This window comes from Tursiops truncatus, chromosome 17 (assembly GCF_011762595.2).
Source record: "Tursiops truncatus isolate mTurTru1 chromosome 17, mTurTru1.mat.Y, whole genome shotgun sequence".
NCBI lineage: Eukaryota > Metazoa > Chordata > Mammalia > Artiodactyla > Delphinidae > Tursiops > Tursiops truncatus.
The window spans coordinates 77,756,145-77,781,282 of NC_047050.1; the positions used below are offsets into that span (position 1 = coordinate 77,756,145).

A 25,138-nucleotide genomic window follows, 5' to 3' on the forward strand; every position below is an offset into this window, starting at 1 on the left:
TGACATTCTCTATTTGATGAGATATTATTCTCATACTTTCCTCTAGTTCTTTAGACATAATGGTTTCCTTTAGCTCTTTGAACATATTTTTAAATTTAATTGTTTTTTATTAAAATTTTTTATTATTTTTTTAATTTTTATTGGAGTATAGTTGATTTACAATATTGTGTTAGCTTCTGCTGCACAGCAAAGTGAATCAGTTATACATATACACATATCCACTCTTTTGTAGATTCTTTTCCCGTATAGGTCATTACAGAGTATTGAGTAGAGTTCCCTGTGCTATACAGTAGGTCCTCAGTCCTCATTAATTATCTATTTTATACATAGTAGTATGTATATGTCAATCTCAATCTTCCAGTTTATCCCCCCAAACATATTTAAATAGTTAAGATTCCCTAGAGATAGTTTCTATTGATTGGTTCTTTTTTCCCTATTTATAGGCCAGACCTTCTTGTTTCTTTGGATGTCTCATAATTTTTTGTTGAAAACTAGACATTTTCAATGATATAATGTGGCATTTCTGGAAATCAGGTTCCAGGTTTTGTTGCTGTTGCTGCTATGGTAGTTGTGTTTGTGTATTGGCTTTTCTGAACTAATTCTGTCAAGTCTATTATTTGTCATGGGTAGCCACTGAAGTCTCTACCTGGTTAGCTTAGTGGTCAGATAAATGATTGGACAGAAATTTCCTTAAGTGTCTGGAACCAATAAATCTCTGTCATTCCCAAGTGGCTCTGTGTGTATGTGGGACATGCTCTCGGAATTCAGCCAGGCAGTTTACAACTCTGCTTTAGGCTTCACCTGTGCACAGAGACTCAAGGTCAGGTCTTTCATGAGTATATGCACAGCCCTACTTATGTTTTTGACCAACGGTATTCCGGAAATTTGTAGGGCTTTTCAACGCCCCTGTGGACAATGTATTCCCCAGTTCTTCCTTTTAAGCTTTTTGGTTAGTCTGTTATTTGCCCCAGCTGTTCTCCATTGCCTCAGGGAGATTACAGCTTTGAAACTACAACACTTGCCAGTAATTGCCTTCAACAGCCTCGGGGAATAGGCTACTAGCACTGGGCAATTTGAGTGGGCTCGGCGAGAGGGGCCTTCCAGGGGATCACCTGACTGGTTAAGTAATATCAGTGCTTTGCAGTGAGGGTGTTCTGCCACTGCGCCAGGTCTGGAAATGTTGCTGGACGAAAGCGTGCGATGCCTTCGAAAAGCGGTGGATTCCGGGTTGGGGGCGTCCGGGCGTGGGGGGCGCAGCACCGCTGAGCCCCGGAGACCAGCGGCGGGGTCAGGGAAACCAGGGTTGTTGGGCGTTGTCACGGCAACAGAGAGACGCAACGAGGACCCGCCCAACCGCTGGTTTCCACGACGACCGGAGTAGCGCGGCGAGGCGGTGCCCGGCCCTGACTGACAGAGCCCCGCCTCGCCCCCGCCCCGCGCCCTCCCACGCTCCCCGGTTCTCGCGATGTTTAAGCTCTTTCGGCGCCGCAGAGGCCCACGGTAGCGGCGGCCGCGCTGAAGAGGGGCAATATGGCGGCAGCGGCGGTGGCTTCGCTTCGCGGGTTAGGGCTGGGCCCGCGGGGCGCGGGGCTGCCGGGCGCGCGGTCCCGGGGTCTGCTGAGCGGTGCGCGGCCCGGGCAGCTCCCACTGCGAACACCCCAGGTGAGAGCTGGTCTTAACCCTGGCCGCCGCGCGGACCCGCAGGCCGGTGAAGGTCACCGCTGGGAGGCTCCGGGCGCGGGCCGGGCAGCGCGGGAGCAGCCTTCGCACCCGGGCCCCCGCCCCGGCCGGACCCCCGCTGCCTGCCGACCTTGGGAGCAGGGCTGCGCTCCCACCCCTCCGAGCAGCACAGGCACCTGGTGCCGAGCGTGGGGGGCGGCGGGGCGGACTCGCTGCCGGCTCGGGACTGGGCGCTTCCCCGGGGGGCGCGCCCAGGCCCGCTCCCCTCTCCGGCCTTCCAGACTGGGCCCGCGTCCTAAAGTGACCTCAGCCTGATCTCGGCCAGCTGCTTGTGACCTTGGCCTGCCCCAGCACCCTTGCTCACTTCGGCCCGATTCCTGGCGCAGGATCTAAGAACACGCCTCACAACCCCCCCCCCCCCCCGCCCTCAGGGCCGAATTCCGGTCGAGGGGTCCGCAGCGGGGAGGGTGGGGAGGGCAGTGGCGCGGGAGGTGGCCGGTGCTGGGTGCCTGAGTTGGGAGAGGTAGGCGCTGAGAGTCAGATCCCCAGGTAGGGCTGGGTGGTGTTCTGGCAGGCGCTGAGCGGGACTCTTGCAGGCAGTGTCCCTGTCGTCGAAGTCTGGCCCGTCCCGGGGCCGGAAAGTGATTCTGTCAGCGCTTGGCATGCTGGCGGCAGGGGGTGCAGGGCTGGCTGTGGCTCTGCATTCAGCGGTGAGTGCCAGTGACCTGGAGTTGCACCCCCCCAGCTATCCGTGGTCCCACCGCGGCCTCCTCTCCTCCCTGGACCACACCAGGTGTGTGGCTGGCTGGGGGAATTTCTGGGTGGGCCGGGTGGGGTGGAATCCTCGGCGCCCTTAACCCTTTCTATGTCTCTAGCATCCGGAGGGGTTTCCAGGTGTACAAGCAGGTGTGCTCCTCCTGCCACAGCATGGACTACGTGGCTTACCGCCACCTGGTGGGCGTGTGCTACACAGAGGATGAAGCTAAGGCGCTGGCTGAGGAGGTGGGGACGTGGGGATGCCGAGGACCCACAGATCGGGGCTCCTGCTGTGCTGGACAGCAGGGTTGTGATGGGGCTCTTGGTGGCAGGTGGAGGTTGAGGACGGCCCCAACGAGAACGGGGAGATGTTCATGCGGCCGGGGAAGCTGTCTGACTACTTCCCCAAACCATACCCCAACCCTGAGGCTGCACGAGCGGCCAACAATGGAGCACTGCCCCCTGACCTCAGCTACGTCGTGCGAGCTAGGTACTGGCCTGCGGTGGCCGGGTGTGTGTGTGGCGGGGGACGGCGGCAAGGGCTGCCTCATGCCAGGGGCTGAGGAGACTCCAATCTGGTCCCAGGCACGGTGGTGAGGACTACGTCTTCTCCCTACTCACGGGCTACTGTGAGCCACCCACTGGGGTGTCGCTGCGAGAAGGCCTCCACTTCAATCCCTATTTTCCTGGCCAGGCCATTGGCATGGCGCCTCCCATCTACAATGAAGTCTTGGAGTTTGACGACGGTGAGAGGCCCCCACGCTGGGGGTGGGCAAGCTGGGTCCTACTTTCCCCACTGCCAGGGATGCTCTCCTGGTGTTCTTGGCCCAAGAGTGCCTGCACCTTCCTTGGCTGGGACACTGTGTGTTTCTGAGGAGGCTCATGGGCAGCCTTGAGGCCATCTGTGTGCTGGCTGGTGGTAGGGTGGGTCCCATCCCTTTTGAAGCTGTGGGCAGGAACCCGTCTCTGCCCCATGGTGGAGGATGCTCTTTGGGCTACCCCAAATTGGGCAGGGACACCCACGGGCAGCTCGTACCACTTGTCCTTGGTCCAGGCACCCCAGCTACCATGTCCCAGGTAGCCAAGGACGTGAGTACCTTCCTGCGCTGGACATCTGAACCAGAACATGACCATCGCAAACGCATGGGGCTCAAGGTGAGAGGGCTGGGCGGAGGGGCACAGTGGGCCTGGGGGAGGGGCTGGGCTCCTTCCTGCCTCCCTCCTCTGAGCCTGCCTCCCCCCCCAGATGTTGATGATGATGGGCTTGCTTTTGCCCCTGGTCTATGCCATGAAGCGGCATAAGTGGTCAGTCCTGAAGAGCCGGAAGCTGGCATATCGGCCACCCAAGTGACCCTGCCCAGTGTCTGCTTGCTGTCCTGCCTGAATGGGTCCTCAAGCCAAGGAGCCACCCTGGGCCTGTTCAGGTCCCAGCTGGCCCTCCTGGCCAAGCCCCTCTTCCTCTGGGACAGAGGGGAAGGGGCAGGAGACGGGGTTCCAGCTCCAGATCGTTCAGCGCCCATCATGGAAATAAATTAAGTTTCTCAATATACCCATTTGAGCTATTGTGTGATGGGAATACAGGTTTGCAGAGGACTCTGGGACGAAGATCCCTGCCCTCAGAGCTCCCGGGGTGTCCAGTGCAGTGTGGTCAACATTGCCCTGAATGCTGGGAGTCCAGCCAGCAGTGAACGTGGGACAGGAAGCAGAGAACTAGCTGTTAGAGAAAGCGGCAACACTGACCGGAGTGGAGAGAACCTGGTTCCAGGTGGAAAGGGCTTCGCTTGGCCGGACACGGCCCAGGGACCCAGGGCCCTGCTGCAGTAACCCACCAGTGTCCGTGTATTGAACCACTTGGCCTTCATCCTGCAGGCGGCGGGGAGCCCTGCATAGCATTTCAACCAGGGAGAGGCTGGCCTAAAGTAGGAGCTGCAGGAGCTGTTCCTGGGGCTCAGGGGCAGGCAGGGCTGGGCGGTGGCCGGGAGAGGAGGGGCAGCGCTCAACCTCACCGAGGAAGCAGAGAGGCAGGCGGAGGCCACCCAGAGGTGCTTCTGGTCTCTTGGCTGGGCAGCTGGAGGTGCTGTTGACTCAAGGGTCACGGTCTTTGTGAGGGGACAGCACCTCCTAGCAGTCTGCAGGGCGGCTGGGAGTGGGCTCAGGCCACACGGCCAGACAGGGGCTGGGCTAACACAGCCACGGACCTGTCAGTAGCAAGAGGGCCATGGCGGTGTGTTCTTAGTAGTAGCCCTGGGCCCTGGCTCGGGGCTCTTGTCCTCTGAGCTTTTCTTGTCCCCAAGCAGGGAATGTAAGGGCAGCCTGGTGGGAATAGCCCAGAGGAGTGGGGACCAGCGTGGGGAGGGCAAGAGCAGAGAGGAGAAAGGCAGAGGGAGGGTGTGTGCCTGAAAAACTCTGGTTGGAAAAGGAGGGCCAGTCAGCTGAGGGCTGGGTGGGGCTCAGAGGGCCCAGCCCAGTGGTCAGCAGGCAGGGGGTGTCCTAAGCACCCTTGGGGCCTGGGAGACTTCAGGGGACTTGCGTCCCAAGGATGCTCTTCAGTAGCCACCTGGGCCCAGCTCGGGAGCCGCCACCCCTGCCTCTGCCACTCAGTTTCATCTGAGTGGGGCTGCACCCTGCTCTGCATTCTCCCAGCAGCCCAGTCTGCACAAGGGCACAGTAAAGGGGCACCCAGCTGGCTCACAAGTGTATTTAATGACTCCAGCTCACAGCCCCTCCCTGGCAGCCCCGGTTTTGTCTCCAGCGAGCGGTCAGTCAGCAGAGGTTCCCTGAGAGGTTCAGGAGGGGGTCCAGGGACCTTGGGCCTGGAAGGGAAGGGCCATCCTCTCTCCTTGTGACCTGGGGGCAGGGGCAGAAGATGGGTCATTCTGCTTGTTTTGCCCCCCTGCCCCCATCCCCTCCCCTGCCTCTGCCTCTGCCCCTGGTACCTTTGGTAGCTGCTGGGTGGAAGCTGTGGGAAGGGGGTCCCAAGCACAGGGCCTCTGGGTGCTGCACATCTCACAGCCGGGTCGGCTTGGGGCATTGATGAAGGTGCAGGAAGGGCAGGGCCAGCCGGGCTGGGGAGGTGAGGACACAGTTACTGCTTACCCATTCCTTCAATGCCCACAGCCTCCTAGGCCCTCCCTGCCCAGTCCCTTGCCCACCTGAAGGGGGTTGGGCAGGCTGGAGCCAGCTGGCTGAGGGGCTTGGGGCAGCCCCAGTGACTGAGGAAACAGGCGGCCTAGTTCCCCATCCATCTTCTGGGGGTGCTGAGGATTGCGTCCTGCCATAGAGGGAAAGAGGCTCAGGACATGTCAGGCTGCACCCCACCTTCCTCATCCCACTCCAATCAAGGACTGACCTGGGGCCTCTCGGGGGGCTGAGAGCAGGTAGAGGAAAGCAGGATCCCCATCCCGCCGGACCCCATAGAAAGCAAGGCTGTATTCGGGGACACACAGGCACCTCCCGATGACCCAGCGCTGCACAGCCGGTGGGAAGCCAAACTCCGAGAATACCTGGGGCCAGAGTGTCGGAATGTCACCCAGGTCCCCCCAGCAGGGCTCCCCAGACCCCGTGCTCACCTGCTCCTGGAGGGCCCCGATGGTGGAGTGGGGGTGGACTGCCAGCGAGATGTGGGCAGAGGACGCAGCATCTTCAACTGTAACCTGTAGCCTGGGCCAGAGTGTAGGTCAGCGGTAAAGACCGGGGACCTGACAGGACTGGGAGGGTGGGTGAGATGGAAGCCCCAGGCCTTACCTGATGGGGCCGGGAGGGAAGCAGGCCTCCTGGAGCTGGATGCTGAGGGCCACGTGATGCTGGGCCAGGATGGCTGCTGCGTGGGCTGCCCGCTTCTCATCCCCACCCTCTATGGCCCGGGTCAGGTGCCCTGCTAGGTCCTCTACAGGGGAGAGAGGGCCGTCACAGCCCCCTGCGGGCTGCCCCCCAGCCCCTCCAGCCCCCTGCCCTTACCTTTCTCCATCAAGTCTCCAGGGCGCCAAGGAAGATCCACCTTGGGCTTGGGGGCCTTGGTTGCAGGTACTTCAAGGAGACTGGGCGGGGAAACAGGGCACGTTTCTGAGCCTAGGGCTGGGGTCAGGCTGTCACTGCCTAGGAGGGAAGATGTGGGGTGGGCTGGTGGTCTGAGCTCTAGCCCCCAGCTGAGTACTCACCCAGGCCTCTGCTCTCTGACCTCAGGTTTCCAGTACCTTTGTCTCCTCCCTCCTCAGCTCAGCCCCTGCCAGGGCCCCGCCTTGGCCACACTTAAAGCCAGGCCTTTTCCCCAGCCTTGGCCCTTGCAAACTCCAGAGGTCCCAGCTGACTCCACTCAGAGCTGCACCTGGCTCTTCCTTGGGCTCTGGAGTCCTTTTGGTCCCTTCTGCTGCCCAGTCCCACCCGTGCCCCTCCTCCACAGAGGCCGGGCCCCCTCTCTTGGCCTGTACAGGCCCTCTCAGCCAGCCAGGAGGCTCCCTGGCCTCGCAGCAGAACCAAAGGAGGTCCTCAGAAGGAGCCCACCCCATACTGCTCACCAGGAGCCCTGGAGTCAAGATGGCCTCTTTTTTTTTTTTTTTTTTTTTTTTGTGGTACGCGGGCCTCTCTCACTGCTGTGGCCTCTCCCGTTGCGGAGCACAGGCTCCGGACGCGCAGGCCCAGCGGCCATGGCTCACGGGCCCAGCCGCTCCGCGGCATGTGGGATCTTCCCGGACCGGGGCACGAACCCGTGTCCCCTGCATCGGCAGGCGGACTCCCAACCACTGCGCCACCAGAGAAGCCCCAAGATGGCCTCTCTGTTGTCCTCGGGGACCTCCATCCCCTCTCTTGGCTCTACCATCGTCACAGAACACCTTGGGCTGCCCCCATGCCAAACCCTCTCCAGCCGATGCCTGCCCTGGGCATGCTGCCGTCTCTGCTTCTTACCACCCACTTGAGGCCCTGCCCACGCGGTGCTGATGCAGCTCCTGTGGTGGCCTCAGTATTCTGAGCTGTCCTCCCACCGAGATAAGCAGGGCTCCCGAGCACCGAGCCCGAAAGATGTCATGCATACTGTTGCCTTGGGGCTTCTGTACCTGCTGCTCCCAGGACACATGGTTCACCCCATGATCTTTAAATTTCACTCAAGGGTCACCTTAATGAGGATTTCCCTGCCACCCTATTTTAAATTGCAAACCCCTCCCTTCCAGCGCTCTCATCCTTTCCACCATCTGACAGAACTTATTTTACTTATTTCATACGTCTGTCTCCTCTCTGGAAATGCCAGCTCCGAGAGAGCAGGGATTTAAAGTTTTATTCATGCTAAATCTCTAAGGCCTTAAAAGAGTGCTTACTACAGGTGCTGAACACACATTTGGTGAACCAACGGACAACGAATGAACGAAAAAAAAGGCCTTTCCTTCTCTGCAGATGCTGTCGTCTGGACCTCTCTTCATCTCAGTGTATGGTTTTCTTCTCACCTCTGACGGCTGTTCTGATGCATCTGTGGACTTTCCCTGGTGCACTGTCTGCCTTCCCGACCCTCTTCTCTTCCCACTTCTCTCTTCTGGTGATCTTGGTTGACCTTTTCTACCCCCAACCTTTACCTCTTTAGAGCCCCAGCCCCAGTCCAGATCCACCTATCTCCCTTCCCTCCCACATGTTTAAAAACTTGACCACCTCTGTGCCCTCCCAAAAAGGTCCTCTATCTGGGAGCTCCCCAGTGTCTGTTCCTTGCAGCTTTCTGTCTCAACCACTCACTCTTCCATTTAAACCTCAAGGAAATCCAGCCAATTCCATCTCCTAAGCATCTCTGAAACATCCTTCTTCTCTCCGGCCCTATCTGCACCACTCACACGAATGCAGGTCTCAACCAGTCTTAAGTAGCTCGAATCTGAGCCTGTCACTCTCCCACCGAATACCTTCCCAAAGCTTTTCATATAGTCCGTCTTCTCACCCAGGTCCTGAGGGCCTGCGTGCTCTGCCCCTCCACATTGTCTGGCACTCCAGGCTCCAGCTCTTCGGTCTCTGTTCCTTTTCTCTACTTCCTCCCTCCTGGGAGTCCTCCCAGAACCCCAGCAGTGGGTAAGGTGGGCTCAGCTTTCCCCACTACTCCCCCCATCGAGACCTGGGGGGTCGGGGCTACTCCTGTTCTCTTGCAGAACTAACACTATCCCGGTCCCAGTGAATCTTCACTCCAGGGCACTGACCATTCTGTCCTTCCACGGTGGCACCTCGGACCAGGGCTGCCCACCGCCGAGCTTCCTGAGGGTTGGCGAAGTGCAGGCTGAGAGTCCCAGGCCCTCCTGGTGGAGGCTGCAGCTCATGCTGGCTGGGGCCTCGGACGGTGTAGGAGACGGACTCCAAGGGCCACTCCAAACTGACCTGAGGAGGGGGAGAGTCCGGGCTCAGTGCCTCCCCCAGCACATACTGCATGATGATCAAAGGAACACGAGGTAACATTTGCAGGCCACTTTCACTGTCCTAAGCCCTTTACACGTATTACCTTATGAAACTCTCACACTAGTCCTACGAAGGGAGGTACCAGCATTATCCCCATTTAACACACAAGGAAACAGAAGCAAAGAAAAGGTAACTGCTCAAGAGCACGCAGCTGGCGAATGGAAGAGCATGGCCTCGGGTTCAGCGGCCAGCCCCCGCCGCCCCCACTCACCGCCCCGGGCCCCGCGCCAAGCAGCTCCAGCCGGAAGCGCCCTGGTCGCTCGGGGTCCGCGCTCAGCTGCAGCCTCCGCAGCTGCGCCTCTGCGTCCGGCCCCGCGCCCAGCGGCCTCACCGCGGCGTGCACGGCCAGGAGCACCGCAGCCGAGCCAGCGTCGGAGGCCGCAGCCGCGCCGTCCGCCGGCGGCGCCATCTCCGGTCCGGTCCCGGCCCGGCCCCACGAGCCCGCTTCCGTGGCCTCGGGCCGCTGAGCGCCTCCACCGGCCGGAAACTGGGACCGCGAGCCTGGGGTTCCGGGCGCCGCCCGAGCGTTGGAGCCGTCTGACCCTCCCGCTTCGCCCACGATGGACATGGCCAGAGGGTCTTCGGACTCCGGCGGGCGAGGCTGGGCTTGGAGGCCTGTATTCTGGGCAAAGCGTCAGGGACTGAAGCACCTGCCACAACTGGAAGGCCCTAGAGGCTCGGCTGGGGGCTGCAGCCCGGCGGCCCTGTCGACCCCCGCGTCTGGCGGGAGCCGGACGCGCTCCCAGGCTCCTTCTGGGCCGCCGCCCGCCTCTCGCCGCCCACCGAACACTCAGTTGCCCCCTCTCGCCCACACCTACAGCACCCGGGGCGGAGCCGGCGAGGGGCCGCGACCAATGAGCGCCAGGGAGGAAGGCGGGTTCGCACGGCCGAGAAGATGACGGACATGCGCCACAGCCAGTAGGAGTGGAAGACGGGACTGAGCGGCGGGTACTGCCCCCAATGGCTCTGCGAGCTCCCGGTCCCGGCGTCTGGAGCGGGCCATTCAGACGCGTGGGGCCGGGCCTGGCGGACGCTTGTTGTTGTCCGGCCCGGGGAGGTAGAGGTCGTTCGCTCGCTTGCTCGGGCCTTCTGTGGCGGTCGGCGGGCAGGTCGGTCGCGATAGTCGGGCGCCGTGCACGGGCGAGGCTATGTCGCGGTGGCAGCTCGGATGGGCCGGCGGGGCCGGGAGTAACGGGACGTCGCTGCGGAGCTTCTTTCCCCGGATACAGTGCGGCCCGAGCGGAGGCCGCGGCGCCGCACTCCGGTCCTGAGGCGTCCGCGCTACCCGGGGCCCGCACCGCCTTCTCACCCGCACCGACGCCAATCGACCTGACCCTGCCTGGTCCGGTCCGGCCCGATTGAGCGCAGAGTAAGCAGGTAGGGGTACGCCCTGTGCCTGGCGCCGACTCGGGCCCTCCAGAACTACAGCCCCCAGCAGGCTTCGCGCTGGAGCGCACGCGCGCCTCCCAAGGCGCACGGCTTCCTGGGACTTGTAGTTCGCGCGGCTTGGCTGGGGTTCCCCTTAGACCCGGCAGACGCTGTAGCGCCCTAGCTGCCCGGCTGACAGGCCCCCCGGGGGCCGCGGGGCCTCCCTCCGCTCCCTGTCGTACTTTCGGAGAAAAACGGAGGAGCTCACTAGAAAGCAGCCTGTAGAACAGGAAAGAGCGCCGCGTCCAGGTGACGGCAGGGCCGAGCCCCAGGTGATCTGGTTCCTAACTGGGTGCGGTTCTTACCCGGGCTGAGGATCCCGGCCGGAGGGGCACCGCAGGAGTCACGTCCCTTCGCGGGCTCGCAGGGCCCCCCTTGGTGGGTAGGGCTCTTGTGTCGGGATGGGGGCTGTTGAGGGAGAGACTAACCCAGCAGCCCCGGGGTTAGCAGGATCCCCGGTGGGTCCCCCAGCCTGGCCCAAGAACTCCTGTGAGGTGCAAGAGGTGTGGCTGATCTGAGGCCTGGACGTGCCGCTCTCATCACCTCTCCCGCCAGTGCTGAAGGCCTGGGAGCAGGCTGCAGGAGGGACCCAAGTTGTTTACAGCGGCGCCACTTACTGGGAGGAGGGCTGAAGGTGGAGCCCCAAGGGCCAGACACCCATGGACTGACCTGCATCCTCAGGCAGCAGTAGCTCTTTGGAGCACAGGACCTCCTCCCCGAGGACATGAAGCTGTTGGAGAACTCCAGCTTCGAGGCCATCAACTCGCAGCTGACCGTGGAGACGGGAGATGCCCACATCATTGGCAGGTGAGGCCGGGGCTCTGGGGCTGGCGTCTCAGAGGTCACTCTGCCCTGTCTCTGGGTTGAGCCTGCGGGGGTGGTGTGCTTCATGGTTGTGCCTGCGTCTCTAGGATTGAGAGCTACTCGTGTAAGATGGCGGGCGATGACAAGCACATGTTCAAGCAGTTCTGCCAGGAGGGCCAGCCACATGTGCTGGAGGCGCTGTCCCCACCCCAGACCTCGGGCCTCAGCCCCAGCAGGTGAGCCGGGCAGGGCCTGCCCACTGTGCACTGGCAAGCGGGGCAGTGCCAGGCTGACGCTTCTCTCTGTGCAGACTGAGTAAGAGCCAGGGTGGCGAGGATGAGGGCCCCCTCAGCGACAAGTGCAGCCGCAAGACCCTCTTCTACCTGATCGCCACGCTCAACGAGTCCTTCCGGCCGGACTACGACTTCAGCAGAGCCCGGAGCCACGAGTTCAGCCGGGAGCCCAGCCTCAGCTGGGTGAGGGTCGGGTCGGGGAAGGGACCTGTAGGCCCACAGCCATCCTTGGCATCCTCCCTTACTCACTGGGGCTCGGCCCGGTTCACGCCTGCTGCCCTGGGTCCTCGTCAGCCCTGACTGTGACCATCCTAGGTGGTGAACGCAGTCAACTGCAGCCTGTTCTCCGCTGTTCGGGAGGACTTCAAGGCCCTGAAGCCGCAGCTGTGGAACGCGGTGGATGAGGAGATCTGCTTGGCTGAGTGCGACATCTACAGGTGAGCTGGCGTCCCTGCAGGTGGGTCCTGGGCGGGTGGCACTTGGGACCTAACACCACATCTCGCCCCACACGCCGCAGCTACAACCCAGACCTGGACTCAGATCCCTTCGGGGAAGATGGCAGCCTCTGGTCCTTCAACTACTTCTTCTACAACAAGCGGCTGAAACGGATCGTGTTCTTCAGCTGCCGCTCTATCAGGTTGGCCGGCACCTGTCCACCTCCCTTCCTTTACCTCCCTGTTTGGCTCACACACCGTTTCCCCAGCCTCGCCCACCCCATTCCTAACTTTGTCCTCCCCAGACACCCTCCCTGGGGTTAGCAGCAGGCTGGGGGTAGGCGGTTTTAAGACTGGTCCCCCCACCCCCAGTGGATCCACCTACACTCCGTCGGAGGCAGGCAATGAGCTGGACATGGAGCTCGGGGGAGAGGAGGAGGAGGAGAGTGGAGGTGGAGGCCGCGAGGGCGGCCACGAGGAGACCAGCACCATGGAAGAGGACAGGTGCGTGACGGTTGCAGTGGCCTCCCTCCCTTCAGCCTGGGGTGTGCAGGGCAGGGTGGGGCCCCCTCTGCCTGGTCTCCTGAGTGTGGGCTCCTCAGAACTCACTGTGTGCCGCCCGTTGCCCAGGGTTCCGGTGATCTGTATGTGAAGAGGAGGAACAGAGGCCCTCGCTTCACCCAGCTTCAAACAGTGCCTGGACCTGCCCACCTGAGGGGCCGCAGGGCCTCCACAGCTGCTGGCCAGATCCTGGCGCTACCACAGCACCAGCGCCACTCCAGGCCACACCTGCCTAGCCCTTTGGCTGTAGCCTGTGGATGTCCCCTCAGCCCCACAGGCTCCCGCTGCCCACGCTGTGGCTGGACTGGACAGCAACGGCACAGGGCCTGGTGGGAAGAGCCACTGCCCCGCCCAAACGAACTGACACGGGCAGGGACAGCTGGACCACAGAGTTTATTTTTGTATTTTGTGCAGGGTCAGGCCTGGACCTGCACACTCCAGCCCAAAGGGCCGGAGACCCAGCAGGCGGTCCCCAGGGGTCATCCGCCCACTTGTACTCCCCACCTTGCCCATCGGGCAGCGTGCACTGAGTGTCACTTTGCTGCAGCTGGTTTGCTTCCAATAAAAGTTTCTGTGACTCAGTGCGCACGGAGGCTCATGAGGCGTGGGGGCGGGGCCTGCGTCGAGGGCGGGGCCTGCTGCGTCCGGTATCCTAGCAACGGTCCTAGAGGGCTGTTGAGCCGCCTGGACCCCGCGGCTCCTGAAATGGAGCCAGAAGTGTGGGACGCAAGCAAGCCCTTTACCATAGAAGGCGACCACCTGATTCCAGACCTGGACCTGTATGATGCCGACATCTACGACGTCCCGGACCCGGGACTGCTCAACGAAGAGGATGGTGAGGTGTCCTGGCCTCGACCCCCAGATGGCCGGCTTGGCCGCAGGCCTCACTCAAGCTCTGGTTCTGTCCTCTGGGAATGCAGCACTCCCCGGGCAGTCCCCTAACCTGGCAGGGCCCTCAGGAGGGGCCTTGGCTGCCCACGACCTCCAGGGTTAGGGGCCCAAAGGCCACACCGACAGGGCTTCCGCTGCCGGTTCGCAGAGTCATCGTTTAAGGAGGCGGCCCCACGGCTTTTTACCAGCAACTCTCGGTGGCAGAATGTGACCCCGAGCGCCCGTGCCCGCCAGCTGTGGCTGCTCCTGCGCACAGGCCTCCAGACTTTGGTGGAAAAGGTGCGGCTTGCCCGTGGCATCCGTCTCAAGGCCTCTTTCCGGCCCAGCCCTTCCCCTAGGGGTCCCCTGCAGGACCCCAGCCCAGATCCTCTTGGCTCCCCTAGGTGGGTGCCGCCTACAGCCCCGCCCCCCAACCCCTGGCCCCCGCCAAGTTTACGGCAGGCTTGCTGGTCCCGGTCCGCAGGAAAAGAGAGCCGAGCTGCACGTGGCGCGCTTGACGCACGGGCTAGAGCTGCTGCGGCGCCTGGAGGTGGCAGCCGGGCTGTGTTCGGTGGCACAGGACCCCATGGGCAGACGCTTCGTGGTGCTGGACGGTGCCGGCCGCCTGCACCTGCGCAGAGAGGATGGCTGGGCACAAGAGAAGCTGCTAGCTCCGGTCGCGCTTACAGGGCTGGTGGCAGTGCCGGGCGAGCTGGGCACTGTGGGCCGCTTTGTGGGCTGGGGCCCAGCGGGGTTGGCCATCCTAAGGTCCGACCTCAGCCTGCTGTGGCAGAGTAAGCCAGTGGAGCGCAGGGTGCCGGGCCGCGAGCCAGTCTGCTGCCTGCCGGTGCCCGACGCCGGGCTGCTGCTGGTGGCGGAGGCGGGCAGAAGCCTGGTGCTCTGGAAGTTCCGTGCAGGGGGTCGCTGCCTGGTTCCCCGTGGGTCCCCTCTGTGGCTGCCGCCAAACCTCTCGGGTGCGCTTGCGCGTCTGGCTCTCGGGCCTCAGCATCCCCCTCACGTCCCACGCTGCTGCGCAGCCTACGGCTCAGCCGTGCTCACCTTTGATCTGCACACCTGGGCTGTCACAGATGTGCGTCGGGATCTGCACAAAACGTGAGGAGGGGCCCAGGGGCTGGTGGGAGAGGGGGAAATCATGAGGTGAGTCCGCGACACAAATCCGGTCGTGGTAGGGGTGCCGGCGCGTGCGCACGCGCGCGCACACACACACACACACACACACACACACACACAGCAGTCCTGAGTCCAGGGGCCTCCCTCTCCCCCCTCAGCACCATCTCCGACCTGGTGTACTGTAGAGAGGTGGGGGCCATGGTGACAGCTTCCCGGGACAGCACGGTGAAGGTGTGGGAGGCTGACTGGCAGATCCGGATGGTGTTCGTGGGACACACAGGTGCGCCGTGTGTGGCTATTGAGGCCTGGTCTCCCCTCACCCTGGGCACAGCCCTGCCTTTGAGAGCTCCGGGCACAGGATCTCCACGGGCTTCTGGCCAAGCTTCTCCGCCCTGGTCATGACCCTGACCGACGGCTCCCCTTCTCTCAGTCCCTGGTGCTCAGGAGTGACCCGAGCCCCTCCCGCAGGCCCGGTGACTGCGGTGGCCGTGCTCCCGAACACGGCCCTTGTGCTGTCGGCTTCTCAAGACGGGACGCTGCGCACGTGGGACCTGCAGGCAGCGGCGCAGGTGGGTGAGGTGGCGCCGAGCCGCCGGGGCCCGAGCGTGCCGTCGGAGACCGTGAGGCATCTGCTGGCTCCCGCCGGCCCCGGCTGGCCCTTGCTCGCCTTGCGCGCCCGCAGCGTGGAGCTGTGGCGCGTGCGGGAGCTCTACTCGCCATTGGCCCAGCTGTCGGCGCCGGTGCTCCACCTGCAGGTGGCGCCGGCGCTGCCCTCGCCCATGGCCCCGCAAGCGCAGCTGCCCACGCGCCTCGTGTGCGCCTGCGCCGACGGCTCGGTCTACCTGGTGTCGGTCTCCAGCGGACGCACCGTGAGCGCGCTTCTGCTGGAGCCTGAGGACTGCGCGGCCGCCGTGGCCTACTGCCTGCCCCGCGAGGTGCTGTGGCTGATGACGCGCGCCGGGCACCTGCTGTGTGCCAACGCAGCACGCTGCCCCATGCGCGTGCTGCACCGCCTGTGCCCGCCGCCGCCCCCGGCGCCCCGGCCTTGCTGCCTGCACCTCTACAGCCACCTCACGGACCCCGGGAGCGCGTTTGCCGCCTGGGAGATAGTGCGCCAGTACAAGGGCGAGCTGTGCCGCAGTGACGTGGCCGGGGCCTGGAAGGACAAGAACCGGTGGGTGCCGGAGCCAGCCAGGGTTGGGCAAGGCGGCCGGGTCCACACCAACAGGCTGTGGTCACCCATAGGTACCTGCTCGTGGTGGGGCACACTGATGGCACCCTGTCCGTACTTGAGTTGCGCTCCTCGAAGACGGTCTTCCGTACGGAGGCGCACGGCCCAGGCCCCGTCACCGCCATTGCGTCCACCTGGAACAGCATCGTGTCCTCCGGTGGGTACCTCTCCTCCCTCCACGGCCGGCCTGGGAACCCCTTCCCTCCCCAAAGGCCCCACTGTGGCTCCCGTCCCCACAGGGGGAGACTTGACCGTGAAGATGTGGCGCGTCTTCCCGTATGCCGAGGAGAGCCTGAGCCTCCTGCGCACCTTCTCCTGCTGCCGCCCGGCGCTGGTGCTCTGCGCCCTCGGGAATCGCATCACCGTGGGCTTCGAGGACCCGAACAGCGCCACCTATGGCTTGGTGCAGTTTGGCCTGGGCAACAGCCCTCGCTTTGATCACCGGCCCCAGGACGACCCCACGGACCACATCACCGGTGAGCGGGCAGGGCAGAGGTGAAGTCCAGGCCGCCAGATGGCTCTGGCCCCTGACCCTGAGTCCTGGCCCCCCAGGCCTGTGCTGCTGTCCCACACTCAAGCTGTACGCCTGCTCCAGCCTGGACGGCACCATCCGCATCTGGACCGCGGAGAACCGCCTGCTGCGGTGGGCTGGGGGTGGGAGAGGGTTGGGGGCTTGCCTCTGCTGCTGCCTCCGTGTTCTGTTCCAAGGAGCAGGGCCACACTGTCGGTCTGAACAACCCTCCAGGCTCCTGCAGCTGAACGGTGCCCCTCAGGCCCTGAGCTTCTGCAGTAACAGCGGGGACCTGGTGCTGGCCCTGGGCTCCTGCCTCTGCCTGGTGGCCCACAGGCTCTACCTGCCCACATCTTACCTGATTAAGGTGTGCACTGAGCACAGGTAGGCAGGGTGGGGCTGCTGTGGGCAGACCAGCCACCGAGGCCAGGGCTCCAGGCTCCTTTCCCCCGCTCAGAAGCTGTGCCAGGATGTCCCTGATGTGGTGGATGACCCTCCACTGCCGCTGACCAGCCAGGAGTCGCTGACCTCAGCCCAGCTGCAGAGGCTCGCCAGCCTGCGCGGGGTGGCCAGCCTCAGGTCTGCCGGCAGGCCCAACCGAGCCGTCCCGGAGGCCCCGACCTGGCTCCCCTGGGTCAGGGCCTGGCCGAGTGCTCCCAACCTGAGACCCCAGGGCTCCCAGGCCCCTTGGCCACCCACCGCAAGCCCGTCCCAGTGCCGGCCTTCCCACTCGTGGCTGTTTGTGGTTCCCCGCCAGGGGCCTGGCCACCACCCCTGGGTCCCTGGCCCAGCCTCTGCCCTATCCCACTGGTAATGCCACCCAGTGTCCCACCTGTGTCCTTCCCTGTCTGCAGCGCAGCCTCGTCTTTCATCCACTGCCCGACGGCCACGCCTCAGCAGCCAGTGTTGGAGAAGGTGGGGTGGCTCCTGACCCCTTCTCCACCTCAGTGGCCCAGCCCTGCCCCCCGACCCCGGCTCAGGCCCTTCCCCTTCAGTCCCTGGGCCAGGCCTGGGATCCCTGTGCTTGTCTAGGGGCACGCAGCAAGGCTCAAGGAAGAATGCGCTGACCCCTGACCCTCACCCCAGGACTTGGAAGCCTTCATTGCCCGGGACCAAGACCTTCAGCAGCTGAAACTGGGGCTGGTGGGCCCTGCAGCCCGGCCCTCACCCTCCTGGCAGCAGTGCCAGGAGGCCTTTGATAACTACCTCCGTCTGATTTATGGCCCTGGTCTGCTGGTGAGTGTGGGGCCTCCCCAGTCCCTCCCTTCACCCGGAGCCTCTGACACTGCCCGTCTGCCCTGCCCTCCCTGCCAGGGCAGGTATTCCGGAGGAGAGTCCCAGCAGTGGAGCACCGTGACCCTCACAGTGGAGAGACAGACCTGGGACGTGTGCGCCCTGCCCAGAGACGTCCCCGATCTCGGGGGCGTTGAAGCCTCGCCACCACAGGATCTTGGGACCCTGGGCCAGCGCTTTGCCCGACCACCCCAAGTCCCCTTGCCTCCCCCCACCACCCACCGGAGGTTGCACAGCAGAGCACCCCAGGTGAGGCTTACCACCACTCCCACCCCTCTGCCTTCACCTCATGGTCCCCACCCCACTCCCTGACGACTCCTTCCACCCCAGCTGCTGGCCCGCTCCTCCCCGAGCCACGAACTGGGCCTTAGTCTGCAACTGCAGCTGCAGTTGGAGCGGCTCCACGGGGAGAAGCCTGTGGCCCCGGATCCACTGTCCTCCCACCTGCAGCGCAGGGTGAGGGGCCCAGGTGGGTGGAGGCTGCCGCCCGAAGGCAGAACTGCAGGGACACTGGAGTCCAAACTTGGCTCTGATCCCTGTCCCATCCCCAGATCCCCCTGCTGCTGAAGAGGCGGCCCCAGGAGCATCTCTCCAACCCCAGGGGCTTCTTCCCTGCCGCTGTTCAGCCCTATGAGGTGAGACCCCTCGCTGTCCTGAGGCCCTTCCCTCCCCGGGGGGGCCCTCCTTATGTACCCCATGTCCCCTTTGCTGTAAGCCTTTGTGCCCAGCTCTGACCCGAGGGCCAGGCCCACCTGCACCCCTCACCCCGGGCCCGGTTTTGCCGCTGCTGCTCTCCGTGTGCCCTAACTCCTCACTCCGGGAACTGGCTGCCAGAGGGCCAGGGACTTCGGAGCTGGAGCCAGGCGGAGCCAGAGCCTCTGCCAGCGGTCGCTCCTGCAGCCACTCCCTAGCGCGAGGGTCGGGGGGCTGGGGCCTCTGTGCACTTTGTCTGCGAGACCAGAGTCCCCTCCCTTGAGGGGAGCAGAGTCGGTGGGAGCTGGCCTTCCCACTCTCTCCCCCTCCAGATGCCCAGACAGGCCCAGCCCCTTCTCCCCACACATCTGGCACTCTTACCTTCCCAGGTGGGTAACGGATCCTTCCAGCTGCTACTCCATCTACCCAAGCCCCCAGTAACACCCCCTCGAGCTCCCATTGTCCCCTTCTTTTTTTTTTTTATTTTTTGGCCACGCTGCGTGCCTTGTGCAATCTTAGTTCCCCGACCGGGGATTGAACCCCGGCCCAGCAGTGAAAGCACGGAGTCCTAACCAGTGGACCGCCGAGGGAGTCCCTTCTACTGCCCCCTTCTTATCAGCGTCTCTGCTCCAGGACCGGGGGCTGAGTCCTGTGGAGAGCATGTGGGTGTCAGGGCTCCCCAAAGGCCGGCTGTTACCCAGATCTCCGTCCTCAGTTACCACAGCTGATGCCACACTCACTGCCTGCCCTTCGGCCTGATATCTAGAGATTCTCTCTTCCTGTCTGTGTGTCGTGGGCAGGGCGTGCGAGCCCCACTCAGCTCTTGGACGTCAGGCGGGCAGAGCTGGGCTGGTGGCGGGGGTGCCCTGCCAGCGTGGTCTCTGGGGCAGGTGGAGTCCAGGCCCTCAACCTGCCCCGCTGTGCTCCACCTGCAGTACTGGCGGCGGCCCATCCGCTTCCCGGGCTGCGTGCCCAACTCGGTGGTGCTGCAGCAGATGTGGCTGCCTGTGGAGGTCAGCGGCCTCGGAGCCCTGGGCCGCTGCGAGAGCAAGGCAAGGGGCGGGGCGAGGCGGGGCGGGGTCTGCAGGGGGCGGGGCCGGATCCCTGCCGCGCCCCGTGGCCACGCCTCGCTCTCCACTTCGCAGCCTGGAGGGAGCCCGGACGACCCGTGGCTGCCGCGGCAGGAGAAGCTGACCCAGTTGTTGGGAGGGGAGGGGGAGGAGGAGGGCGAGCAGGGTCTGGACTGGGCCTCGGACTCGCAGCGCCGCCACACGCAGCTCTCCGACCAGCTGCCGGAGCAGGAAGCTCAGGTGGGCGTCCGGGGCTGGGCTGGGCAGCGGCGCAGGAGCTGCCTGAGGCGGGCAGGGTCTGCAGCTGCTGCCGCTGCCCCTAGAGCCCCGAGGGTCGCATCCCGAAGCCCATGGGCTCCCGCGAGGACACCGCCAGGGCCGAGACCTGTCTTCACTGCCCCCAGTTCCACTACGGGCACTCGCTCTGGGAAGAGAGCTGCGCGCATCTGCCTAGGTTCCTGCTTTTTTTCGTCGGCCAGAACTGGTTCAAAAAGCTCTTCCCCATCTTCACTCTGCAGGTTCGGGGGAGTTTGGGAGGCACGGGCTCAGGTACGGGAGGGGGAGGCTGGAGCGCCCGGGTGCGGCGCAGGGGGCCAGGCCTCAGCACCAGATCCCTGCAGGCGTACCCCGAGGTGGGCACGGTGGAGGGCCTGGCCTCGCTGTTCATGGACCTGCTGGACGAGGCCTCTTGGGCAGACCGTGTGCACATCCTGCACGCGCTGCTGAGGCTGCTGCCCGACGTCAGCAGAGACCTCTGTAGCCGGCTGCACGGCATCCTCGTGCGCTTGCTCAACCTGGACCAGCCCCCCAGCCTCCAGGTGAGCCCCTAGTCCCGAGACCTGCCCCGCCCCGCCCCACCCCAGGCCTCGGGCCCCAGTGTCGCTCCCCCTGCGCTCAGGACAGGATGCAGAAGCAGTTTGTGATGCTGGCGCTGCAGCTGCTCCGGGCCTGCTCCCTGGAGTCCCGCGAGGTGGTGCTGGAGCTCCTGTGCTACGTCCTTTACTCGCCAGCCTCCTGCTGGTGAGTTCCGCTCCCTTCCCTCCCTCCTCCCCGCTGCTGCCAGGGAGGCCGCCCAGAAGCCTCCCACGCCTGTACACCTGTCCCAGGCCGGACCTCAGGAAGCTGCTGGAAGGACTCGGCCTTCAGGACCCGCACGGCCTCCTGTTCAAGGAGATGACGACCTGGGTCCAGGGCCCGGAGCGCGCCTCCAAGGCCGCACTGCGCAAGCGCTGCTGCCAGAAGCTGGAGGAGATGGTCGGGCAGCTGAAGGTCTGGGCGGGGGCGGGAGTGGGGGCGGGGCGGGGCGGGGGCGGGCCACCTGCCCGCAGAGCCTCTCGCCTTCTCCCCAGGCTTTTCCCAAGTGCAGAGGGGAGAGCCAGGTGAGGCCAGCGGGCTCCTTGCCCCGCTCTGGCTCTGCGCCTCTTCCATCCTCCCCCATCCCTCACCCCTCCCCCATCTCCCGGGATCTTCCTGCGTCTCCCCAGGAGGGAGTCTGGGGTGGGGTCTCAGGCTTGGAGCCATGGGCAGCACCTCTCCAGCCTCCGCTGGCCAACTCCCCAGCAGATGGAAACTGTGCCACCACCTGTAGCCAAGTCGTCAGAGATGCTGCCCGAGGTCTCAGAGACCTCAGCACTTCACCCTCCTTCGAAGGAGACCCTGTCGCAGATTTCCATGGTCTCTGGGGCAACTGTTCATATCTCTGTGATGCCCTCAAGCGTCTCCCGGACGCCCTCACCGGTGGTCTCACCCGGAGAGCCGGACTTGGCCGCCCTGGAGTTGCAGGCCCAGCAGACGCTTGCACAGATGCGCTTTGGGCGGACCCAACGTGCACTGTCTGGGACACTGACGCACTTCGGCCCCTTGCCTGAGGCCCACTTGGGATCCTCCGCGCCAGCTGCACTGCCTGATGAGCCACTGCCTCTGGAGCAGACGACCTGGTCACAGTCAAAACTGCTGGACCTGGGGCCCATCAACGCACTCAACTTCTTCTGCGAGCAGCGTGGGGCTCGGCAGCAGGACCCCCTGCAGGAGGAGCCCAAGACCCCGCCCCCTCGCCCGCCCCCACGGACGCCCAGCATGGTGGTGCCACAGCCCCGGGAACCCCAGTGAGCACGCCACGGGTCCCTGGAAGAGGCTGGGGCAGAGCCTGTGTGGAACAGCTGAGGCGTGGGCTTAGCCAAACCCGCTTCCTTATCCTCCAGGCACTACTCCATCCTCCGGCTTCAGGAGGCCAAGGTCCAGAGGTCTCCAATGAAACTGAGGGGTGAGTAGGGACAGGGGTAGAAATCGGACCTGACCTCTACCCCACCCCAGCCCAGTTCCCGCGGAGCACTGACCCCACCCCAAGGCCTCACTATACTGCTGGCCCCCAGGCCGAATGCTGTCCCGGCTCTGGGCGGGCCGCACCCTGGATGGTGCCGTCCGGATGCTGAAGCTGCCACTGCCCCGGGTGGAACTGCAGCCTTTCCCCCCAGACTGGCCCAGGCCGGCCCATCCGCTGCCCCCGCAGCTCCTGCAGCCTGCCCTGCAACGCTACTTTCTGCCAGATGACACGGACCCTGACAGCTACAGCTGAGCTGGCTGGTGACCCTGGCCTGACCCTGCCTCCCCCTTTTCCCTCCAGCATGGAGTCAGGACATGGCTCTCCAGCCGGCTGTTCACCCCAGCCAAGGCCCAGGGCCCGAATAAAGTCCAGAGGCCACGGCCAGCTCACTTTCACCTTTGGGGGCCCCTGATGTGGGCGAGGGGGGGGTCTGGCTGGTGTGTCACGAACCTGCTGGTGGCCAGCTGCATGTGTGAGGCAGGAGCTGGGGGACTGGTGGGGTCTGGGATGGGACAGGGTCTGGGCTCGGGTCAGCACGTGGTAGAGCAGCGTTCTCGGTGCGGGAGGGCCTGTCTGCCCAGAGAGGGAACCTGCCGCACGGGCGTGGCCCTGCTCAGGCACTCAGCCACGGTGCTCAGGAGGGGAGGGGGAGACTAACGGGTGGGCCGGGGAGAGGGGAGGGTCTGGGTGGTCGCAGGTGTGTGTGGGGGAGCTTGCAGTCATTTGATGCAGGTGAAACCAGGAGTCGGTCAGAGCTTTGCTACCTTTAGGCTGGAAAGGAGAAAAATTAATGAAGAGGCCCCGTCTGCTTTATCCGAGAAGCAGTAAAGGGGCAGTGTTCTCTGGACCTTTCAACCTAAAAGTCACCAGGAGATTCACCTTGTCTGTGAAGCACGGAGTCTCGGGGCCTCGGCCTTCTTCTGAACTGCCGTGACCTCAAAGGGCACTGACCCAACCACACGTGGAGCCCACGTGCGCACTTACTAGGACGGCTTTTGTGACGGGCCTGTTCTAGCTTTCTGTATCCTGCTGCTGGGTTGCCTGAGCAGCGATCTCTTTCCTGTATTTTCAGCCTCTGACTTTACACATTTCTGCTCAATGGCTTTGTGGTTAAAATTGGTCTCCCACACCTTTCCCACAGCCCCTAACCTGTGCAGGGGCTCTTGTCACAGGGCTGCTGAGTGGGCCGCTCTTTCCTAGGCCAAGGAGAGCCAGCAGTGCCAGGTCCAGATAACTGAAAAACTGGACGTTTTTATAAAAGGAACTGTACCTGCTACAACAAGGACTGAGGCCCGTAGTAGTCTGCATCTACTGGTGTTTCTATGTTTCGAATTACAGAAGCAATAAATGCTTTAAAAAATACAGACATGGGAATTCCCTGGCAGTCCAGTGGTTGGGACTCTGCGCTTTTACTGCCGAGGACTCAGGTTCGATCCCTGGCTGGGGAACTAAGATTCCGCAAGCCACGCGGTGCAGCCGAAAAAAACCACCAACATACAAACGTGAGAAAGTAGGGCAAGAGTTTAAACAGGTCCAAATCCCCGCTAATCGTGAAGGAAAACACTAATATATTTATTAATACGTATTAATATATAACTTTTAAAATTAGGAAATATATTAATGAAAATATACCATTAAGAGAGTAAAAATTCAGGCCACAGAGTGGGAGAACATATTTGAAATACATGTAACTAAAAATGGCTTGTCTCCAAAATATATAAAGAAGTTCTACAAATTAATAAAAAAAAATCACACAACCCAATTAAATGTACAAAAAGCTAGAATGGGATTTCCACTATAGATGTTAAAATACCACATATATATATAGCAAACATAAATACATATTTTTGTCCACTTCCTGACTGTGTGGCGTTAAACAAGTTACCTGTGTTCTCTAAGCCTCAGTTTCCAATCTATGAAATGTGGATAATAATGCTATGACACCTCACAGGACTGCTGTGAGGATTAAATGAATTGTTATATCTAAAGAACTTGGGAACAGTGCTGAGCACAGCGTAGGTAGATAGAAAACAAAGCCGGAACCCTTCCTCACATCATTTATGAGAGTAATTTTCAGATGAAGATTGTAATGTAGAAAATAAAACTATAAATATATCAGAAGGTAATTTAGAAAAATAATTAACTTAGAACACTCAGAAAAGACAGATATATTTGCTGATTAAAAAAAAAAGTTATGGCAAAGACAAAACTCAAAGCAGATCATACATGTAAATGTAAAATTATAAAAATTTAGCCTTAGAAAACAGGCAAAAGAAACAAAACAGACATTTCACCCAAGAGAAGATGAAGATGGCAAACGAGCACATGAGAAGATGCTCCACACACCATCCATTGGGAAGTGTTAATTAAGAATGGCTCAGATTTAAAAAGGGACGCCACCAGATGCTGGAGATGTGGAGCAGCTGGATCTGTGTACGATGCTGGCGGGAATGTAAAATGGTCCAGACGCTGGAAAGCAGTTTGGCAACTTCTTGAAAAGCAGGACTCAGCAATCATACTGCTGGGCATTTATCCCAGAGAAATGAGGACTTACGTCCACACGAAACCATACTATGCACCACTGTTTACAGCAGCTTTATTTGTAACAGCCCCAAACTGGCGATGACACAAAGGTCCTCAACAGGTGAATGGCTGGCCAATCTGTGGCACATCCACACCATGGAATACTTCTCAGCAATAAAAATAAATTATTAACGCAACAACCTGGATGAATCTCCAGATAATTACGCTGAGTGAAAAAAGCCAATCTCAAAACATTCCATTTAGATAACGTTCCTGAGATGACAAAATTATAGAGGTGAAGAACAGACTAGTGGTTGCCTGGGGTTAAGGACGGGCAGGAGAGGGCAGAGCAGGAGGGAGATCTCTGTGGTGATGAAGCTATTCTCTAGTTTGACTGTGATATTGGTCACACGAATCTACACAAGGGATAAAGAGGCATGGAAGGACTTCCCTGGTGGTCCAGTGGTAAAGAATCCGCCTTACAATGCGGGGAACGTGGGTTCGACCCCTGGTCAGGGAACTAAGATCCCACACGCCGCAGGGCAGCTAAGCCCGTGCGCCACAACTACTGAGCTCGCGCGCCTCAACTAGAACCCGCGTGCCGCAAACTACAGAGCCCGTGCACCCTGGAGCCTAGGGTGTGCCACAGCTAGAGAAGAGAAAACCCGCATGCCACAACTAGAGAGAAGCCAGCACACCACAACGAACAGCCCGCATGCCGCAACTAAGACCCGATGCATCCAAACATAAATAAAATAATTAAATAATAAATCTTTAAAAAACAAAAAAAAGAGGCACGAATCTACACACACAATTTCATTTTGACACTGTATTATAGCCTCATAAGAGTAACCACTGAAGAACCTAGAACAGGCAGCTTTGTAGAGACAGAAAATAGCCATGAGGTCACTGGAGGGGTTGGGAGGTTAGAGTTTCTGCTCTGGGGGGTGAAAATGTTTTGGAAATACACAGTGGTGATGGTGGCAGAATGTTGTGGTGGTGATTAATGCCACTAATTATACACTTAAAAATAATTAAATGGGGGAATTCCCTGTTGGTCCAGTGGTTAGGACTTGGCGCTCTCGCTGCCGAGGGCAAGGGTTCAATCCCTGGTTGGGGA

At 61.6% G+C, this 25,138-nt stretch overlaps 4 protein-coding genes across 9 annotated transcripts; 3 read left to right on the top strand and 1 right to left on the bottom strand.

Annotated features, from left to right (window-relative positions):
• Positions 1–1,494: 1,494 nt before the first annotated feature.
• On the top strand, positions 1,495–3,983 carry CYC1 (cytochrome c1). Its single transcript, XM_033843297.2, has 7 exons — positions 1,495–1,662; positions 2,277–2,473; positions 2,556–2,682; positions 2,769–2,926; positions 3,022–3,182; positions 3,491–3,591; positions 3,683–3,983. Exons 1-7 carry the CDS (start codon positions 1,531–1,533, stop codon positions 3,785–3,787), a joined length of 981 nt encoding a protein of 326 aa, XP_033699188.1. The 5' UTR covers positions 1,495–1,530; the 3' UTR covers positions 3,788–3,983.
• A 1,137-nt stretch (positions 3,984–5,120) lies between these two features.
• SHARPIN (SHANK associated RH domain interactor) lies at positions 5,121–9,654 on the bottom strand. Of its 3 annotated transcripts, XM_033843295.2 has the most exons (9): positions 9,065–9,651; positions 8,601–8,775; positions 6,394–6,531; positions 6,181–6,322; positions 6,006–6,096; positions 5,786–5,939; positions 5,589–5,707; positions 5,373–5,501; positions 5,121–5,283 (listed from the first exon to the last, which is right to left on the bottom strand). In XM_033843295.2, exons 1-9 carry the CDS (start codon positions 9,419–9,421, stop codon positions 5,200–5,202), a joined length of 1,389 nt encoding a protein of 462 aa, XP_033699186.1. In that variant the 5' UTR covers positions 9,422–9,651; the 3' UTR covers positions 5,121–5,199. The 3 variants fall into 3 exon arrangements, with proteins under 3 accessions (XP_033699186.1, XP_033699187.1, XP_033699185.1); XM_033843296.2 differs by having other exon boundaries at positions 5,786–6,096; positions 9,185–9,654; XM_033843294.2 differs by having other exon boundaries at positions 5,786–6,096; positions 9,065–9,654.
• A 233-nt stretch (positions 9,655–9,887) lies between these two features.
• On the top strand, positions 9,888–12,957 carry MAF1 (MAF1 homolog, negative regulator of RNA polymerase III). 4 transcript variants are annotated; one of them, XM_019950965.3, is made up of 8 exons: positions 9,888–10,222; positions 10,963–11,088; positions 11,193–11,321; positions 11,396–11,561; positions 11,694–11,815; positions 11,896–12,015; positions 12,140–12,316; positions 12,443–12,957. In XM_019950965.3, the coding sequence occupies exons 2-8, from the start codon at positions 11,006–11,008 to the stop codon at positions 12,462–12,464; spliced, it is 819 nt and encodes a 272-aa protein (XP_019806524.1). In that variant the 5' UTR covers positions 9,888–10,222; positions 10,963–11,005; the 3' UTR covers positions 12,465–12,957. The 4 variants fall into 4 exon arrangements, with proteins under 4 accessions (XP_019806524.1, XP_019806523.1, XP_019806525.1 ...); XM_019950964.3 differs by having other exon boundaries at positions 9,889–10,230; XM_004316821.3 differs by having other exon boundaries at positions 9,895–10,230; positions 12,185–12,316.
• A 13-nt stretch (positions 12,958–12,970) lies between these two features.
• On the top strand, positions 12,971–24,752 carry WDR97 (WD repeat domain 97). The gene is given in 23 exon segments (XM_073794364.1): positions 12,971–13,208; positions 13,413–13,543; positions 13,728–14,356; positions 14,533–14,654; positions 14,843–15,548; positions 15,620–15,762; positions 15,845–16,081; positions 16,158–16,248; positions 16,351–16,483; positions 16,574–16,929; positions 16,932–17,031; positions 17,203–17,658; positions 17,740–17,865; positions 17,961–18,044; positions 19,038–19,154; positions 19,248–19,412; positions 19,496–19,690; positions 19,793–19,990; positions 20,071–20,192; positions 20,279–20,441; positions 20,823–21,277; positions 21,374–21,435; positions 21,545–24,752. Coding segments are annotated over 23 exon segments (5,232 nt in total). The 3' UTR covers positions 21,748–24,752.
• Positions 24,753–25,138: the final 386 nt, after the last annotated feature.

What these genes read in the sequence shown, in the direction of transcription:
- CYC1 (XM_033843297.2), top strand. Translation starts at nt 1,531, where the DNA reads ATGGCGGCAGCGGCGGTGGCTTCGCTTCGCGGGTTAGGGCTGGGCCCG. An exon ending in TCCTCCCTGGACCACACCAG is followed by an intron (nt 2,474 to 2,555) that starts GTGTGTGGCTGG and finishes CTATGTCTCTAG; the next exon opens with CATCCGGAGGGGTTTCCAGG. An exon ending in GCAAACGCATGGGGCTCAAG is followed by an intron (nt 3,592 to 3,682) that starts GTGAGAGGGCTG and finishes CTCCCCCCCCAG; the next exon opens with ATGTTGATGATGATGGGCTT.
- SHARPIN (XM_033843294.2), bottom strand. Translation starts at nt 9,421, where the DNA reads ATGTCCATCGTGGGCGAAGCGGGAGGGTCAGACGGCTCCAACGCTCGG. An exon ending in CACCGTGGAAGGACAGAATG is followed by an intron (nt 6,532 to 8,600) that starts GTCAGTGCCCTG and finishes CTTCCCTCCTAG; the next exon opens with GCAGTGACAGCCTGACCCCA. An exon ending in TGGAGACTTGATGGAGAAAG is followed by an intron (nt 6,323 to 6,393) that starts GTAAGGGCAGGG and finishes TCTCCCCTGTAG; the next exon opens with AGGACCTAGCAGGGCACCTG.
- MAF1 (XM_019950965.3), top strand. Translation starts at nt 11,006, where the DNA reads ATGAAGCTGTTGGAGAACTCCAGCTTCGAGGCCATCAACTCGCAGCTG. An exon ending in GATGCCCACATCATTGGCAG is followed by an intron (nt 11,089 to 11,192) that starts GTGAGGCCGGGG and finishes CTGCGTCTCTAG; the next exon opens with GATTGAGAGCTACTCGTGTA. An exon ending in AGCACCATGGAAGAGGACAG is followed by an intron (nt 12,317 to 12,442) that starts GTGCGTGACGGT and finishes CCCGTTGCCCAG; the next exon opens with GGTTCCGGTGATCTGTATGT.